The sequence below is a fragment of the Malurus melanocephalus genome, unplaced genomic scaffold (genome assembly GCF_030028575.1).
Source record: "Malurus melanocephalus ecotype Western Australia unplaced genomic scaffold, MMel_1.1 scaffold_576, whole genome shotgun sequence".
NCBI lineage: Eukaryota > Metazoa > Chordata > Aves > Passeriformes > Maluridae > Malurus > Malurus melanocephalus.
In genome coordinates this window covers 292,725-313,283 of record NW_026623808.1, presented here as the reverse complement: position 1 = coordinate 313,283, position 20,559 = coordinate 292,725, and the positions used below count along the sequence as shown (strand labels likewise).

Below are 20,559 nucleotides of genomic sequence, written 5' to 3'. Positions count from 1 at the left end.
AAATTCTAAACTGACATAGAGGTGTTAAATTACAAAATCATGCCTGTTTCTGCTAAGTGGGTCTTTTAAAGTAAAATCCTGGCAACCTTTAAATATTAGGGAACAAAGAAGATAGGGGAAAGAGGTGAATGTGAAAAATCAGTTGTTTTTTCTATATAATCTGAAATTCTTCAAGTTCTAGGGTAACACTGCTGGTCAGGGACTTTATCTTGTTTAAAAGCACAGGTATACATGGAAAGTTATTTACTGAACTTACTATGTGCTTGCTTTCCTGGAATGGCTTTTGGGACACTTAAATTGTGAATCTGGGGAAAAAGTAACCCTTCCCCCATCCTTCCCTCTCCCTGGCAGCAGACAGCACGGTGTTGCATGCAGCTKCTGTAAGAACTTGGTGGGCTGGCTTAGCTCACACTTAAACATCTTGAATTCAATCTTTTGAAAAGGGGTACCAATTTTCCTTGCTTGAAAGGTGTATTMTATTACTTTTAGCTAGCACATGGTGTCTTGTATTTTCCTTTATGTTATAAGAAAATTGTGATTATMWCTGTGAAGYTCAAGCTTTGCAAGTGTTCTCTGCATCACTTTGATATCATGACAGAACTAGAATGCATCTTCTTTTAGAAATGTTTTGGGGAGTCTGATAGTGAGCTATCTTCTTCCAATGTTGTAAGCTTGGATATGATTATTGGGGGGAAAATTGCAATAAAATAAGAAGTTTAGAATAAAAGGAATAGCTTGTTTGTTCTTTTTTCCTAGATCAATGTTCTTCAATCTAAAAGGAGAGCAGAAATCTTAAAATCGGTAAGATATACTTTATCTTCTATATATCAAGTATTTTAATATATCTGAATTAAAAATGTGACCACAAAGCAGCATGTTAAAAATTTAGTCCTTTTATTGATGAAAGCATGATCAGTTCATTTGGCAATTTGGTGACTGTCAGTTTGGCCTTTATTCTAACTGGGCATACTTGTTTAACTGTTTTTGACAATCCTTTTGGTTCAGATTTGAACACTTASAGGTTTTCACTACTGTTGATCCTTTGCTATGTGTTTCATGGTTAAAATCAAACTGTTTGCCAAGAATTCTGCTCTTTAGGTCTGGTTTATTATCTTGTAAGGAGTAAGTGCTACTAATAATCTATTCTAAGATGGAATCAACTCCTTCTAAGAAGAGGGTATTTTTCAATATAATTAATATGGTGATCTGCTAAATTAATATAAGGCTATATCTGCATGCCAATTTTCTTCACATTTCATTCCTTTATCTACTTCACATTATCTCTATTAAAAGTTTATTGAGATAGAGACTGGCAAATTAAACAGTGCTTTTCATCCAAGAATCTGAAATTGCTCTCCCATAATTTTCTTAAATCCCTTAAATAGTAAAAACTGTACTTGGGTTGGTTTATAGTTCCTTGCTAGTCTATTCTGCACCTTCCCAGCTTGTTTTCTATTTTAAGGCCAGACAGTCTTGTCAGCTGTGTTTATAAAGGTTATGGTTTTGGGCCATTCATAAAATAATCTGTAGCCCCTCTCTAGCTTACATGTCCCAGTTAAACAGGAGTTAACAAAAATTTCAGGTGATAGGAATTAGATTTCTTCTGTTTTACTCATGGGGTTAATCCTATCAACTGATTTCTGAGATTTTTGGGTTGGTTCTTTGCCTCCTTTACCTTGTACATTAATTTCACAATATTGGAAGCTCTATGAGGTATTGATGTAAAATTGTCAGGACAGAAGCAGAAATTAAACATGGAATTTTATGTTGTTAATTTGAATTAAGTGACATATTTATGTGACGTGATAAATTTTTTTTAAGAGAATAAACATTTACTTTGTTCCTTCTAGATGTTATCATTTATGTATGCACATCTGGCTTTTTTCCATCAAGGCTATGATCTATTTGGTGAACTTGAGCCCTACATGAAAGATCTTGGTGCACAGGTAACAATTATTTTAAAAATACATAACTATATGCTGTAAYGGAGGAAATCTTGATAATATGCCTGCATATCAGGTACTTCATAGATTTATTCAACAAAAAGGAAATTGTAGTATGATGAAGGTAAAGCATAAAAAATATACTGTAATGAAAGGAATGAAAATAGTTACAAACTGAAAGTTGTCTGTTCACTAAAATTAATACTACCTTTAGCATTTACATACTTTACATCGCCATGTATTGCTCTGTGGGATACATTGTGATATTCAGGACACTGGATTATTTGGATTTCARAGTTTTTGTACATGACCCATGTTATAAATATATCTACTAATAAAAAGTAGATTAGGCTGGTTTGCCTTCTGCTCTTAGACTTCATTTACTGTGTAAATTRTGCAGTCTATACGTAATTAAATTTTCATATGTGCAAAAATAACTTTGATGTTAGCAACTTAGACCATAAAACRGAAGTATGATTTGAATAACTAATGCAAAATTGAGTTCCTATTTGGAATCCTTCTTGCCTAGTTTTGTTGTTTAAGGAGACACAATTGCCACRTCTGGGTTTTCAGTGAGGGACTCATGAAAAGCTTRGATGGACCTCTGCCAGCTGCACACAGGAGTCATTGAAAATGGTTATGCAAATAGATTAGAACGTACAATATTCAAATGAAGATCTGTCTGTGGTGCAGAAAGACGACTCAGCAGTGTCTTGACTTGTTTTTTAGTGCAAGTTATATGAGTGCTTTTTATTTGCTTCWATCTGAGGACTTGCAACAAGTGCTCTGATGCAAACCCCTCTATTGCTACTTCCCAAACAGATCCACAAAGGAACCAACCCAAATTTTTAAGTGTCTGTTCAAAAGCAAATAACAACAGCAAACTTTTACATTCATCTTCAGTAGATGTGTCACTGAATGTCTAAGAGATGAAATTATTCCGAGCTGGTTATTCCTGYCACCACACTGTTGTCATCTGTGCCCCTCAACCTGCTTCTGTGTCTGTGCAGCGAAGCAGACTGGGAACTGTAGAAAATTCCAAAAATCCAGTGTCTGAATAGCTATTTTTTTGCTAGACTAGGCCCCAGTTGGCTTACTGTGGGTMTTWATGAAGTGTAGAAACACATCAGGCYTTGGTGTTGTAGGRGTGCTTGAACAGTTCAGGTGGATGTTTCTCTTCAGGAATTGTGCCCTTTGTCCTTTCACACCCTTCCTGTTTGGATTGTAACTGTAACTGTGGAACTGTAATGCCTGGTAGTATAATGTGTGTCCTGTGCTTCTGTGCAAGAGGGGATAGGGAAAGGAGACAAAARCTGTGAAGCTGGTAGTGGGTTATGCTATCATCTAGGCTTCAATGTTTCCATTTCATTGAGGTGATTTGAGCAAGAAAACACAARGTTATTTTTGAATGTCTGGTCATGCTTTTGCTTGATCTGGTAAGGAGCACTGTGTAGCATTCATTTTGGTGCTGGTATCATAGCAACTGAAGGAGTTAAATTTAGAAAATCCAAAGCTAAGAATGTTTTAAATATATTGCAGTTGGAGCAAGGATAGACTGAAGACCCTAAAGTTGTACAACTTGCGCAATTGTTCTTTTGTAGCAGACCTTGGGCATTTAAGTAATGGATATTTTTCATGACAGAAGCAGATTTGTAAATAACTGTTGAAAGTTTTAACAGTTAATGGCTTTGCAGCTTGTGCTGGTTGAAGCTTCTGCCTTTAACAAAGTATGTGGTGACATAACGGGGATTTGCTGGATTTTTGTGGAAATGCTGTTAGATTCCTTCTGTKGGTGAGTGAGTCTTCATTCCTAGGTAAATTTTGTGTATGACCTTAATTACAATGGTTAACAGCATCTGAAGTAATAAAATTGATCTTAGTACAGTTATAATTTTGAATTATTTTGTTTGTATTTTCAAAATATCTGTTTTACTGTGATAGAATAGGATTGAGCAATTTTGCTTTCTGGRTACTTCAGGTCAGGGTAGGATCCCTTGGGAATCAGATCATAGGGGAATTTTAATCGTGTGCAAGCATAATATGTGCTTTTGCATGGAAACGATGGTATTTAGTACTTTTCATGTGAAACGTGGTATTATCTTAAAAAGAAAATATTTGARTTTTCATTGAGATGACTATACAAAAAGCTCATTTTAGTCTGACTTAATTCTCTTCARAATGCCAGTTAGAGCATTATGTTTATAAAAATACATTTACCAGTAAATGCAGTGGTTTGAAAAAGCTAATTTTCTAAAAATTACCCAGTAATACGACGGTGACTGGGATTTTGATAGTTTAGTTGTGWTTTGCTACAGCTTTTGCTAGTTGTATGCTGTTGGTCTCTTTTAAGACAATTGATGTACTGCTCACCTGAGTGAAAAGGGGAAAACTCTGGTTTGAGCTGGCAAACAGGAATGTTGCAATGCTGTCTTCATTGTAAAAAAGTAACTGATGGAATGAGCTGCTATTAAGARCCTTGTTTTGCCTGTGGTAAATGTACCCTGGAACACTCGTATTTAATATAAATTACAGGTAATTGCTCAACCCTGATTGCCTTCTGTTTCATCTAGTGGGGTAGAAGGAAGAATTTCTTGGGAGCCATGTGCAGATTCCTGAATCTGAAGTTTTGGCAAGAAATGTGATTCCTATGAAGTTTTGAACAGCACTTGACCCAGTTCTCATTTTTATCACATAAGAAAGGGTTTCCCAAGGGTTCTTGGTGCAAAACAGTCTTKGAGCCTAGTCTGTTTTAGACACTCATGTGTAATTTTTAAGTCCTATAGCTACATAAATGTGGCATCTGGACACTTCAGTCTTGAATGTGTTCATGTTCACAAATACCTATAAGGTGTGAAAGTGCTGGTATGGCCTTTTGAGCCAGAGACAGGGAGAGAAGAGTTAAGAAAAGTAACAGGGTATGGAATTGGATCCAGATGTCTCAGCTTTCTGATGGCTCCRTAATTGCTGGAGACTGTTTAGCACAAGGGTKTAAGAGCCTGTTATTGTCTCYTTTTTTTCTCATTTATATCATGTCAAACAGGGCAAGTAAAAGACTGGGGAAATGGCCAGAGTTGTCAGGACCTGTCACTTGTGGTTATGAGAGTGGGTGGAGGGGATCCTATTTGAGTGTGGATCAGAGATCCGTTAGTCATCTGTGCCCTCTGCCAAGTGAGTGACCCAGCTGGAAGCTGGTTGTGCTGCACACTGCTCCTGCTGTTCTCGTTGTGGGCCTGGAGCAGGACCAGCTCTGTCCCACAGACAGAGGGAGAGCTGCAGGCTGAGCTCTGTGCTCAGTGCTGCATCTGCATCGCTCCTCAGTGAGATGCTGGGGCTGTGTTAATGGCAGGCTTGTGTTACAGGCTGCAGGAAGGAGGGGTTCAGCAGATTCCATGGCCTGGCATATAAGTACCAAACCAACTGGTCTTTCAGGCAACATCTGCTTCTCTACTGCATTTCTTCTTTAAACATGAAGGCCTGTATAAAACCAACAACAAAACTGAGAGAACCAAAACGATAAAACAACAATAAAACCCCAAAACAACCAACCAACCAACCACAGAAAACCCCACCAAATATTTTACAGAGTATCTTAAATTTCCTCCTTTTTTTTTTCTTGTGATTGTAAAAGGAAAAAGTTTATATGGTAGTGATAGAGACATGCTTGCAGCAAGTTCTTGGGGAGTGTCTTTTTTGTTATCACAGACTTTGTAAGGATACTAAATTAACAGATTGTCMCGGAGAATATTTATTTTCCAAATCATGTTTTTATTTCCAAAATTAGTTTGAAAGTCTCTACCTAAGATTTCAAGCATCATGCTCAAGTACTGCTGGTCAGCTGATCAAAACTATTGACACAAAATCCTRGTTGAGACAGTTCTCCCACTTTGTGGAGGGAAAAATCCATAGCATTTGCTCCTTCTGGTTTTTGCTGCTCCTGCCAGTGCTGCTGCATAGGCCAGCAAGAGCAGCTAAAGCATGAGTCATCCTCTTGGGAGACTGAGCACCAATGCGGTACAGTCGCATATGCTTGGCACCATGCTGTTCTTTGAAACATTTCTTCTAATGCTTACAAGAAATGTACACCTTTGTAGAGGTTAATTCAGGGTGGCAGAGCAGTGCTTTAAACAAGGCTTCAGTGGTTATTCAAGGTAAACAATTTGTGACAAAGAATTCTACTATGCAAATAAAATAAAAATCTTGCAGTGTCTAGACATAATGTGTTCTTTTTTTTTTGTCAGCATTGTAAAATCTACTGAACCAAATTTCTCATGATAATCTAAAGATACAATTTTCTGTTTCTCTTTACAGCTGGATCAGTTGGCTGTAGATGCTGCAAAGGAGAAGAGAGATATGGAGCAAAAGCACTCCACTATTCAACAAAAGGTACTTGACAATGTAAAAGGCAGGCTGCACACACATTTTTTTTATCTGTAGCATCTCTGCATGAGAACTACAAGGGATGGTATTTTTAGTGCAGAGAGACAGACTGACACGTCATTAAGTGTAGGGTTGGATTGCACATATTAATTTTGTRTTACTGAACAAAATATTATGCCTAGTTTTTACTGAAACATAAATAGAACAGTAGAATTTATTTGAATGCTGGGATTCTAGCATTTCAGTAGAACTCTTAATTCTTATTATATCTTGGATTCAGTAAGTTGTACCAGTTTCTGTGTTTCCCTGCTGTGTGTTTTTAGAAGAGGTGTATGTGCTGCAAATYCCCACAGCCATAGGTTTCACTTTGGACTGTGCCAAATCTGAATGCAGCACTTGGAGCTTGCGTGGCAGCTGCTGTTGCATATAAAGAGCAAAAGTAAACTTTTATAAAGAGTGACTAATGTACTGGTTCAACTGTGCACACATATAAGAGTGAGAAAATTTAATTGCTATCTTGGGAAAATTTGTATGTGCAATAATTCTTTTGMTTGTTGAGAAAAACGTAGATAATTATTGTTGTGGGGGGAATCACTTCTGTTGTTTGGATGTTTCCGAAGCTCTACATCAGTATTGGTTTTGCAGGTATAATGCTACAAGTTAGAAATATTGCCACTGAACTCTCTGGTAGTGAGCTAATACTGCAGGTAGCTTTGAAAAGGATTAGATACCAATTTAAAGGTAATGCTATACTTCTYGCTCTCTATCAAATATGTTCTGTATCTATTCAGGTGGCATAAATTTAAAACAATTCCCACCCAAAGTAAATGAAATCTAATAACTAAATAAATTCAGGAATGAAAATATGCTGAGATTAGAAGTTAGGTAGCCTTAGTAAGAGCCAATATTAATACTAATTGGAACAGGTAACATTTTTGGTTGCTGAAAACATTTTTATTGGTGGATCATATCATTCTTTTAGGAGTTGGTGGGAAGCRTTAGGATTGCTGTGAAATTGAGCAGATGTGATGATGAGGGCAGAGCTGACATGCTGTGCTTGGAGTCAGGAGATTAACTACAGGCAAGGAAGGGGAAGGAAGGGGGGAAATTGGAAAGATGGAATTTGAGAATTAACAATGTTGAAGGTCAGATTTTAAGTTTTTTGGGCTCAAAGGCCTAGTTTAGGGAATGGACAGTAGTTAAGAGGTTTACTGTTAAGAGAACARTGGTACTTGGCAAAGGATGTAAGTTATGAGCAATTATCTTTTAATTGGCCATAGAAATAACTTGTTACCATGAATTATGGTCACTTCCAATGGTATTTACAGTCTTTGTTTTTTCTTCAAATGCTGCTTAAGGCTGCTTTACAGGTAAACTATTTCTACTAGTTTAAATTATTACTGAGAGTTGAAAAGCCATATCTGTGTGTAATATAAATGTTCTCGGTTTCGAGTAGGAGTGATGATCACAGTGTTGTTACTTTTATTGTTGCTTACTCTAATTGACAGTTTAATTCTGTCTCCAAAAATATAATCAGGGCAGTCAGAATGTACTGTTTGTTGTCCTCTTAAGTTCTGTGTTTCGGGTTGTAAATGTTGTCTCCTGTCCTTATCAGTGAAGTAAGTCACTGTCGCATTTTTCCACTGATAATGCCTACACTATGCTTTATTGGAGATTCCTCTTATAGCTTGTCCAATCATTTTCTTAATTTCTTACTCAAATCATGTTGTCTGTTTTTGTCTCCTCCTACTTGCTTTTCCCAACCTTCACACCAAGCTAGCTTCTGGCTCATCAGGATTTCAGAACTGCCTTAGACTTTGGATCTTGTTCTTTTTATCATTATTTGTCATCTGGTCATCCTGTCCCAGATGGCAACTTTATTCCCTGTTCTCTTCTCATGTCTTGCCATGTTGCTTTCCTCTATGTTGCCTCTTGGGCATGTGTTCYCAAATCTTTCAACGCCAAATCCTTCCATGTTTTATAACAACAGAAACTTCTGAAGCTTATTGTGTTGAATATTCCATGAGGTATATACGCATTTAATATACTGAAGTTCTAATCTAATGCTTCAGAATGATGCCTTTCCTTCATTGTGTGGATAAAGAACAGTTCCTTTTCTGAAATGTATAGGTAAGTGCATAMGTGCACACACCTACCCACCCACTACCTGTGTTTGCATATATGTGCATATGCATGCAGAATAATTGCACTAATTAAATAACCCATCTCACTTTTCTGTATGATCATTGTCCTACTCAATAAGGTGTTGATGGAGAGGCTAATAAAAGTGTCATGGAAGGGCTTGGTCACCAATATAGTGTGATTTCTTTTTTAACAGAGCTGATACCTGATTTGCTTTTTTAAATTGCTTTTAAGTTTTGTGGTCTATTTACTCAGCAAATATTCAGGAAACAGGTTTGGGTTTTTGGTTTTTTTTCAGGGTAAAAATTTTTTTTTCTGTATGAAACTGAAGCAACACATAYTGTGAATTAATCTAGAAATTCCATGATCATTCTGGGAAATTTTTGAAATATATTTGCACAGGGAAAGATTAATATTAAAAGAGTTGTGTCACAGTGTCAATACATTAGACATGACTTGTTTTCTCAGCAGTTTGCAGCCCCTTGCTGTAGTAACGCATTGAATTAAGAACTATTTTAAAAATCTGTTGGACCTGTAAACACCATCRTGGCTTTTTGGTTTTGTGACAAAGCTAATGTTTTGTTCTAAAATGAGGGAGATGATACAGGAAAAGTATTTGCATTGAACTTCAAATAGTTTTTGTTGTATTCAAATCCCTTTTTCATTAAAGTAAAAATCTGCTTCCGAAGATCTGCTCAGGAAACAGCTGGAGTGAGAATGATTTGAAAATTTTTTACATCTTGAGTAAACAAGGTGATAGGAAACCAGATGCTACCACAGTCAGAAAGCAGGCATAAACTAGAGCTGCTGCTGAGAAGTTACACAGGCTAATTCCTGCCTCCAAAACCAAAGATGTGGTTGTATTTCAAGTGGCTTGTTTGCTCAGTGACTCTCTCACTCTGTCTTGGACTGTAAACCTTGTCACTTGTGGTGTCTGTTGTTTTAAGCCCTTCCTCGAGGGACTTTCAGCTTAAGCAGGACAAACATCTCTTTCCAATGGAATGGGAAGGGAGTGGAAGCAACTTTCTAAATGGGAGGTTGCATAATTGGTGTCTCCTGGTTAGTATATGCTGGCCTAACTTTTCGGGTTAGTATTTCCTTTAGGCTATGGTCTGCCATTTACTGCCTTTTAAAATAAGCTTTTAAATTGCTGCTTCTCTAAAGTAGAAATAATTTGGGATACACATTCAATGGTAAAATACRGTTCTAAGATTTACTGATAAAATGGTTTGAATATCTTTCATGACCTKATAGCAATTTTGAAAGTAAATCAAAAGCTCTGCTGCTGAAAAGTAGGGGGGATTTTGTTTTGGTAACAAGAAAATTATATGTAGAGAAACAGAAAACACGCAAGCTTTGATATAAATCAAGTATGTGTGATGAATTGATACGTTCATATGAAAATGCAGTCACTGAAACAGTGTCAAGAATATTAAGTGCTCCGTGACACACCAGATTAGTATTATTTCTGGARATGAAAGTTGTTTTTCCATTGCCAGCTGGTTTGCTGTACCTCACGGACATTTAAAGAAAAAGGRRRGAAAAAAAAGCATGAAAGCATGCTGTATGCTTCACTTATATAACCCACTTCTACATGTTTCTCTTCCAGTAGCAGCCAACCGTGAGAAATGAGTGTCAGAATAGAAGCCATAGATGTTTCTTCTTTCAAATCTGAATGAAATGTGTGATGTAGTGAAAATTACGTAATACTGGCTAAATTTTCTTAGTTCTGGTTAGGTGAAATGTATTTTAGTCCTAACCGACACCTAATTAGTTAAATTATGTTTAAAATGAAATCTTTATCAGTTGTGTGCCTGCTGGCAGAAAACAGAATTCCGAATCACACACAATGACTGAGTTTATTAACATGTGAYTCTCTTATGCAGGACACTGGAAAGATATGGCTGTATTTCTCTCCACCCCCAATTATTTTTCATGATTCACTAAACATTTCCATGCACCAAGATAAAAATAAACTATGTGACTGCTTTGCTCCTATTTCTTAATTATAAAATAGCAGAGACTGTAAGATCAGAACACAGTTTATTTAATTTCTTTTTCTACTTTTATCTATGTAATTGAAATGGAGCAATTTTTTTCTGATTGTTTGGCCATATTTTTCCTGACCACAACTTTATCAATTTAGTTTTGAAGATGAAGCACTTGAAAGCCTTACTCCTACCCCCTCCAACTGGTAGTCTGCTATATACAGTTAAGGATATATTTGACATTTGTCACTCTATTCTGGTGTCTGTTTCTRCTCTGTAAAGGTTCAATTACATTAGGGAAGCAGTTAAAAATTACACTAAATGCACTTCATGAGGAAGGGTTAGTGTTTTTAGACAGTTTGGGCTGAGAGTGTGGCATGATAAATGATTCAAAGATTTCCTGTCATACTTGTATACACCTTCAGTGCATAGATCTGGACTCACTGGAAAAGATGGCTGCATTTTCTGCAGCAGTTCTCCATACCCAGAGGAAAATGTGATAACATAGTAGCTTAGCCAGAAAAGATTGAGGGAATGTRTGTTGTCTTTCACTAGACAAGGAGTTGCAGGCATCACTGCTGCAGGAAGATGCAAATCTTTAGCAGGTTTCATTATGTTTGGGAGCTGGTAAGTTAGAGTGATTTATCAGATTTTGGGGAACATAGGGAATGTGACATCAGCATGTCTAAGTTTGTGCTTATAGTGGCTTTCTCTTTTTAGTTTGAGAGCTTACATGAAGCCTTTTTGTTCAGTATGTTCTGATCTAGAAAACAGTCAGGAAATCAAAGTTATTAAAYGTTGGGTAATAAATGCACAAATTTGATTTCTTTCGGTGACGCTTTCATTTGTAACTTGTTTGTTTATTCAGCTCAGGGTGTGGTAGTGATATGATAGTTCCATTTTCTTTCAGAACTCTTGCATTAGTCATCTGTCAAATAATAAAAATCTAGATTTAACATTTCAACATTAGTTTATCTATTCAGATTAGTAAGAGTGGAGAACAGTAATTTTAAGGAATTTGTGCTGTGCTGACTAGGGAGCCTAAAGGGCCTGTTTTAATATTTGTAACCATTTCACTATCATCTGTAATTAACCTTGGATTGGACCAAACCATCTGCATGTGTAAGAGTGAACATCATGTGTAGCACGAAAGTTATGTGCATCCTGGACTGTTGCCTAGGGCTAATGATGATGTTTGAAGCTGACTACTTTTTTTTTTATATATATATATATATATTTATTGCCTCTTTTCCTCTATGTATAGACAAATTCCTAAGGAGCAAAGTACAAAACAGAAACTTTCAGATATACTTTCCACACAAAGCTGCTGTTTGCAATTTACAAAAAGTAACTACTATTTGAAGGTTCGGAAGAGTGATATTACAAAGTGTTCTGTCTCTTCAGAATTTAACTTGTTTKTTTTTTTTTTTTTTKTTYAGAAACTTAGTTTTYAGTAATGTCTCTTACATCCTTGTTAAGAGGAAGAAGCCATATGTTGCTAGTCTATTTTAAGGATTTATTTTAATAACAGTGAAATGAAATTATGGCATGTATATTTTTTTCACCTCTGGACAAATTTGTGATAAATTATGTCATTCCATGTGTGCTTTTTCATGCATCCCTAGTAGTTGCTAGCCTCCCACTCACTGAATATCTGAACTCTACCTCCCTGGGAAGAGTCCATGCTGTTCTCAATGAGATGTGAAAGCAAATGATCACATATATTATTACTTAGTCTAACCTATCTTTGCTGAAGACATGAAGCAGTCAGCCTTTCTAAAACTTGGAAAGCTGCTATTAATTGTTATTAGCTGGTTGCAGTTGTTATTAGGTTGATGGAAATGTATATTCCCTTGTCCTATTTGTAATTTTGTAATCTTATCCAAGATSACAAAGAAAACATTGCTACTAAGGTCTTGTTATCATTGCCACCATAATTGCTTTACTTTAGAATTAACTGATGGCATCATCTTTGATTACTTGTCTTCTAAGTTCCTRTGCAGCTCAGTTGTCAAAATGACAGAGCTGAAGAAAATGCTRAAGCACAACTGGCTTTATACAGGTGTCTACAACAGGCTACAATGTATTTCAGTTTTGACTCGTAACTTTCATTGCTTCTTTTCCTCTGCTATTCTGTCCCTTTTTTTGGGAATATATGAGAGACCACTTGAGCAGACAGTTGAAGCATCAGATGCTCTGTCAGCAATGTTTGCCCTCTACTTGGCTGTAGAGGTCACCAATACCTGAGCAAATTCCCCTTGTTGCAGGTAAAGTAATTATCTTYAGCATCCTCAACTCCTAAAAATGCTTTTATTAAAAAAGGCATCAGGGGCTGAGAGTCATGGTTGGACTAATTAATAAGTGTTACAAACAAAACATTACTCCTAGATACTTACTGTTTGACAATAGTACTGCTCATATTTGAAGTTTTATTTGAACTGCAATGTATTTTTCTTGTCTTGTTCCTTTGTACTAGGATTATTCCAGTGATGATACTAAACTAGAATACAATGTAGATGCAGCCAATGGCATTGTGATGGAAGGTTATTTATTCAAGCGAGCCAGCAATGCCTTCAAGACTTGGAACAGGTAATTATTCAGAACCCCTGTTTGCTGCTTATAAAGATACTGCTTTTTAACCTGAACTCTGGTCTGATTCATTATCTCTGTAACTCGCTGACTCCATAGTTTTGACAGAACACTGGGGTGACTCTGTTAGTTAATTCAGAGATGACATTTCAAAGCCATTTTTCCTTGTTTCCTGTCCTGGTTGTTTGCAAACCTTTCTCTTGCAAAAGCATCTGCTAGGAAAGTGTTAGAAGACAGAGTAAAATGGAAGTTGTATAGCCATTGGAAGCAGAGAAACACTGTCAAGGACTCAAGTTATTTTCCCTGAAAGATAAGCAATGTAATTGTTATCCTTTAAAATKCCTGTCCTGTGCAGTGACTTTTGCTTAGTGGTTTTGATGGCCCTTTTGGGAATACAAAATATATTGCTAGTCGTTTATTTTTTACAATGTATATTTTACTATTATTTAAATATTTTTCTACTTGAAGAGAATTTCTTTTGCATTTCCAAAGGTGTGTGCCCTTTTCAAATAAATGTATATGCTGGAGCATTTACAGCACAGTTGGATACGGTTCTTGAATTTTAAGTGTAAATTGTTGTGATATAGAACTCTCTTTACTCTCCATGTTCCTGCTCTTTGTTYAGCAGTGCTTTTGTTAAACTATTYGCTGTGTTTCAAAGGCCAGAATGTYCTTTTGAGTGTATGGTCYCTTCCAATCTTAATTATTCTGTACTTCCYTGAGCATCTCAGCACACCACAAGCATGTAACAAATTGGGACTCCTTCAGTTAAGTCCCTAGACTGATGCAAGGACCACTGGTGTCAAATAAGACCGTTATATTAGCAGGTCATGGGCAACTAGTACAAAGGATTTTGCTTTGGACTGATTCTGGTCTGGTCCTCTGGCCTGGTCATTCATTTGTAATTCTAATGTACCATCTGGATTAGTTTCATGCAAGCAGAATTCAGAGTTTTCCAGGACAAATTTGTGAAGCATCAAAGGATGGTGAAGAGAGAAAACTGGGAGATGTGCCTCGAAAGCACCTTCCTGGTGTGAAGGAAAATGTTAGTGTAAAGATAGAAAAATTTGYAGTAACAGGAGATTGTCCTTTATTGAATTCTCAGGGGACAGAAAGGGTCCCTTTTGCAAGGTGTTTTGCAGGATTGACTGAAGGCAAAACTGACTTTGGGTTCTTTTGAGTAGCAGGAAGGCCTGGCTCTGCCAGGAGGTGAAGGAAGGAGCAGGACAGGAGTGTCTTCTTCCCCATRGCTTTCCCTAGTCATACTGTACTGTGGCTTACCTTGAAGTGGTTAGAGAATAGGATTCAATTAAAACTAACTTCTGTATATTGGAAATTTAAATGGACACAAAGTAAATAAGGAAAAGTTGTAATTTAATCAAGGCACACAATGACATTCCTTCAGATTAAGTTACTGACTTGAACRTACATAAATTATTGCTTGGATATGCTTTTATTATTTAAGAGAGTCAAGACAACCAGCTCATTAATGAGTCAGAGCTGCCTACTTTTATTATGTAATGGATATTTGCTTATAGTTTTTTCTTCTGTTTATCACAGGAGCATTCAATAAAGCAAAACCTTTAACCTTTTTTAATATTTGATTCTTGATAATTTGTCTCACTGTGATAGACTAGTTGGATGCTTTTAGAAAAAAATGGGATTGAGTATGCTATGTATACAGTTCTGAAATCAAATAAATTATTTTAATTTTGTATTCCACATATTCACAAGCTGTTACTAATTATTATTAAACTACTGTTATTGTACATAAAATATACATTTAAGACCTTCTTAATGAAGACATTTTTTAATTTCTGAATCTAGCCCCCATTTTTTGCTAAGTTTTAATAAAAATAGGGAAGTATTTTTGTTATTTCTGAATACATTGCTTGCTATGCWGTAGGCACAGAAGTGGTCACTGCCATTTTCCACTGCCTCTTTCCCTTGGTGGAAGGTTTTACTCGAAATGCTACAGTTTCAGCTGTGGGGAGACAATACTGATTAAAGTTTATCATATATTAGAAATTTCCAGTCACTAGGTAAAATACAAGAAAGGACTATGTCATAGCATTAAACTGGTTTTTGTATGAAAATGTGCAAAATATCAAAGGCGGAAACATTTAGAGAAKTTTACATTACAGAATTCTGAGCTGGTCAAGACAGACAAGATACTTTCAGTATTCTTATAGGCTGGTAGTTTGCTGCTTCATTATATGCCCATCTTTGGGGAAGGTGTGTGGAAAATCAGCTGAAACAAAAGGAAGCATTTGCCTAGAAATGCTGGAATTTCCTGCTGTTCTGAACCAAGGGTGACAGCACTGGTCTTCCTTGCTGACTGCTAAATGTGTTGTCAGTAGCAATATGTATTTAAAGTGAAGGCTTCTTATACTCCTGTTGGGATCAGTTAATATTTTGTTGGTTCTAGACCTTTTTAAGAGTTCCTTCAAGAATGAATTAATGCTCCCCAAACCCCTCAGAATGACCATTATTTACAGATACTTGTCAACATTAAAAACATAAGAGAAGAGGCAAGGATACRATAGGTTTTGTCTGGGTTTGACACACATCAGTGTGATTCTAGATGACAAATTACAGATCTCTGATCTTTCTGTGTGCATGTCTTGGTTGGTGAATCTATGGACCCCTGGTATTATCCTGGGAAAAGTCTGCTTGCTGGGGGAGAAAAATAATGAAGACTGTATAATAGAGCCCTTTGAAGGGAGGCAAATCTGTTATAGTGAATGAAAACTTGTTTTGTTTCCAGTCCAAGCWAATGTCTTGCAAGGATGATGAAGTTTCTTCCTGGGGCACCTGGCAGCTTGCATTTCMTTGTCTCAAGACTTTAATTATTTGGGCTTTTGCATCAAGTTTCCTGTTCTTGGGATGGTTCTGCATGACACTGGCTTAGGAAACAATTAYGTGTTTGAGGAGGCTGCAAAGTAAACCCTGAGCTATTTGCAATTCAGTGTCACTGTGTTTTGAAAGAGATGGAGCTTTTGTAATCTTTGTGTTGTGACTAAAGGACAGTGTACAATGGATGCAAGTATTTCAGATAATACAGTTTAGTGGACTCAAATTATATCATTAGACTGCAAAGTCTTGCAATAATAGGTGTGGATGCCTGTGTTTTGAATRTATGTCTATCTGTTGGTAAATTATATACCTTATTGTACAGTATTTTTCTTAAGGCATCAGGAACTGGAGTCAGGTGCATTTATTATGGAGCAGTAACTGGAAAGCCATTTTGGTTCCCATAAATTCAAACGAAAAATAAGTCCATATCATAAAGAAAGAGTGTGTGTAGGGAGAAATGCATTTGTCAAAGCACTAGCATGTTCCAAATAGGTTTTAGATTGGATGCAATAGATATTTCCTTTTTAATTCTGCTGTATTTTCAGATCATGCTAATTCTTTTCTTATTTTGCTCATTTTGCATTTTTCATTCCTTTTCCTCCTTTCCCTTATGTTTTAATCCTACCCCATTTTTTCACATGACAGGAAAAAGCCAGATCACATCAGGTACCAACCACCTTCTTTTATACCTTCCCAATGTTTCCTTGGCACGCAAATAGCTCTTCATTAACCCTGCATTTAATTTTGATTACTTGCAATGGATGTATAAGTGACTCAGTCTAAGAAAATAACAGAAGGATTCTGCCTGGRATGCCAGTATACTTGCTGCTCAACTCCTTTAAAAGATTTAGAAAGATTGAGCTACATTTTAGCTAATAAGGGAATTAAAGCCAAGTTTTTGCATTCAAACTTCTGAGCATACAAGATGAATGTCTTGACTTTTTCCAGTTGAAGTTGATGCGACTTTTTTTCTTATCAACTGCATTAGGACTAGATACGTACTTTTAAATGTTGTGCATTCCTAATCGCTCTGTTTTTATTTGTGTGCTGCTAGCAACTAGAGAAGAAAACTTTGTTTCTGAGAATAATGAACACAATTCATTTTTTATGTAAAACTCAAATTTTATATTTATTTTCAGTATTGTTCTCAGTTCACAGAAACTGGATTTTTTCCTATGGATTCTGCACTGTTTCCTATTTAACAAATACAGTTTTGAATTGTGTAGGTATAAATGATGGAAAACATTCAGTTTCTAAACAGGAACAACTATTTAAGCACTACAAAGTCAGTGTATACTACTTYAATATTCCCAAGAATGTTTTCTTCTTCACCATGCTTTTCTGTTTGTGACAAAATGACACATTTGAAGAAACTTTGGTAATAATCAGTACTTACTGCMGACATGTTGCCTAAAGGTTTATGAAAATTATTCTTAAAAAATTATAGATCTAGTTACCCTTTAACAGCCCCATCAGTACATAGATTGTACATCAGAAGTTCCTGGCTGATGCTGGTGTAGACTCCCCGCAGTCTGTTTGCTACAGTAAGTGTGGAGTTTATTGATGGTTAATGGTGAATAACTCCAAGTTTTTGTCCTGAATGAAAGTAATATGGTGCTGACACCTTGGAGRGCAGCCTGACACTTTCATCTTGTCTAACGTCAAATAAAATTTATTAACTGATATCTACTTCTAAAGTGTGCACTACAAATTATCCTACATTCTAAATTGTYGATCTTGTTCAGTAAAAATTTCTTTTGTAAAGTTACCAAAACCTGCACCCTTGCTGGCTGGACTGAAATTTTTTCTTCAATTGATTTAGTACTAGGGAAAAAACGGGGCTGAAATACTTTCRAAACTTCTAGACTAGATTTTAAACACAGCAAAAATTGTGTTACAATTTGTATGTTCACTTATATCCAGTTGATGAGATTAGAAGTTGCTTACTAAGGTAACTCATGAAATATTTAGCTGTAGAACAAATGAAGCATCTCATTAATTAATTGCACTATCGAAGGCAGGGATTTGCTCCATTGCACGTTGTCTTGGGGCAAGGCTGCTTTTTCCCCGCTCTTTATCACTTAGACACCGCTTTTCATGTTTTTCTATTTTGTTTTATGTTGAAAAAAAATGTGAAAAAAGACTGAGTTTATTTCCTTTTCAAGTCTGCTTTTTTGTTGAGTTTCCTATATAAATATTAGCAATAACCTGCCTTATATTTGAGGCTTAGTTGCTGCATCTGTAAATAGATGGTAAAGATAATACCTTTTCAATAGCTGTGACTGAAACTACTGCTGTTAATAAAATGAAAAAGTCAAGGACAACAGGAGAGCCAGTTGTTACTTTTTAAATTAAATATATCTGCACAACATTTCAAAAGATTAATTGTTAAAAGGTAGAATCTGATCTGTCTACTAAGCACTAACTTTTCTAACAAATACTAGATTTTCTGTTTTGATTCTAACGTTGTTTTTATCTCTAATTTTTCTTAACCATCTTTGTGTGAGTCTTTCCATGAATGGCTTGTGGTGGTTGTATAAATACATGGAGTTCTCTTATTCCTAATTGCAGTAAACTGTAGCTTGAAGCTCAATAACCTGTGGAAAATAACAAGATCAGTTGCAATACATTATTTTGTGTATTATTACCATTCAAACTAACTGGCACTGCAGGAAAAGGTGATGTGTGGTAAAAGTGGGGTATTGGAGATAATTGAGGAATTATGCTGTGGTAAACACAGGTTTGCATTATAATCCTGAGCAAAACACAAAGTGTGAATTTCGCTGAGTTGTTTTTTACATTCCCTTCATTTTTGCCGGTATGAAACAGTGATTAGCTTTTATTTTGTGCATYCCCAGAGGAGCTAGAAAGGTATGGTTATGTCTGCTGGAGTCCTTTTTTTTTTTTTTTTTTTCATTCAGTGGTCTGATAAAACATTATTATTAGAGATCTGAGGCACACAAAGATCAGAGGTAACTTTTTCTAAACTGTGAGTGATTTTTCCATTGTCTGAGTTGTATCCAGTGTGAACAGTGAATTTGACAAGGAAGGATACAGTTCAGGGGAGTTTTTAGGCATTATATTATCTTTTGGATTTTAAAGGATTCCTTCATTAACCCTTTAAGTTTATATTTTCCTTCAAAACTGAGGCTTAGGATCCTACTTAAAAGGTTTTAGTTGGGGTTTTTTTTTAGTTTTTATATGCAGTCATTTTATTTCAGGATCAAAAATTTTAAGACATGCCCTATATCGATAAATATTAAACCTGCATGGGATASCAACACTGAAGTATTTTTAGTGCCTTAGTAAGTTAGTTCTTAGTTCTACTCTCAAATATATTTCAGGATTAGTTTACATGGGTTAAAGTATTTTTTTTATTCAAACTATTTGTGCTATCAGGCAACTACTTAAAATGGTGGCTTGCTGCTAAAATACAGAAAGCAATGTTCTTTGAAATGAAAATGTTTTGTGTGATAGCTTGACTAATGTTGTCATAACATGAATGTGTTTGTTTAGGACTCAAATTATCTGAATCTTGCTTTCTTTTCTGTTTTGTCTCTGCCTTCCCTTTTTTCATTATTCTCACAAAATATTTGCCAAAACTGACTGCAGCATTACTTTTGTGAATTCTTTTATGCAGTCTCTCTCTAGACTGTATATTAAGATGTCTCAGTCAAATAAGCACTGTAAAGTCAGTTATGTATTCTCTGGATGTCTCTTCRTTTGAATAGGCGCTGGTTCTCAATACAAAATAACCAACTTGTGTACCAGAAGAAATTTAAGGTAGGAAAYGAAAACTGCCTTGGGATGGTTCGGGGTTTGGGTGATGATTTTCCTGATTTATTGGGGAAACTGCTAACGTGGCATCCCATGTGATCTTTTACAACCTACTGCTTTTTTCTAAATTAGTTTCTCCCTTTGTAAAATGAGTCTAATAGCTACACTGACAGATTCTGAGATTCCTGTGCAGTGACTTGTAAGCACATACTTTATTTGCTGTGGGTTTTGTAACCTAGTTAGAGCTTTAAAAGTTGTTAGTCCCAAAAGACTTGTGCTCACTTGCTGGCAGCCAAATATTCCGTGCTGTTCTCTGAGCAGTTGTGTTTAACTCTTTCAGGACTTTCTCCCAGTCCTTACTGGTTTCACATACCCCATTCAGCAATTGGGGAAAAAAAAACATAGAAAGCTTTTGTTACAAAGCAGTTAGGGCTGCYCGATGCATGTATTTACCATTGAAAATGCACAGTATTGTGCAGTCAATATCTGCCTTATTCTGGTTGGAAGTGCAGTTGTATGTCAGAGCAGCAAGTCCAGCTTTGCCACAAGCCACAGAAGCCTTTTCAGTCAGCTTTTGGGCCCCTGCTCCTTTGCTGTTCTAGAATCTGCTTTTGCTACCACAGAGCTGTAGCTGTTCTTCAGGTTGGAAAAAAAAATAGAGATTTTATGGAGACAGTGGAGAAAAAACGGGGAAAGAGCTCATGACAATTCATTCCTCTTCACTGCAAACAGACTGGGTTCTGGGGCTGTTCCTTGTTATCTGATGCTGTCAAATCAAGCAGCTTCATTTCTGTGGTTGGAAGGGAAGCACACAGGTTTGAGAGAACACTTTTGCCTGGGCATTTTATGTTTGTGAATTCTCGTTGCTTTTTTTTTTTTTTTTTTTT

At 36.2% G+C, this 20,559-nt stretch overlaps 1 protein-coding gene across 1 annotated transcript in view; it reads left to right on the top strand.

The window, feature by feature from the left end:
• The window catches only part of ACAP2 (ArfGAP with coiled-coil, ankyrin repeat and PH domains 2), a 59,746-nt gene that overhangs the window by 24,383 nt on the left and 14,804 nt on the right, over positions 1-20,559 (top strand). The window contains exons 7-11 of the mRNA XM_057382608.1: positions 757-801; positions 1,851-1,946; positions 6,252-6,326; positions 12,927-13,039; positions 19,627-19,678. Coding sequence (XP_057238591.1) covers positions 757-801; positions 1,851-1,946; positions 6,252-6,326; positions 12,927-13,039; positions 19,627-19,678 — 381 coding nt within the window. The remainder of the gene's footprint in view (positions 1-756; positions 802-1,850; positions 1,947-6,251; positions 6,327-12,926; positions 13,040-19,626; positions 19,679-20,559) is intronic.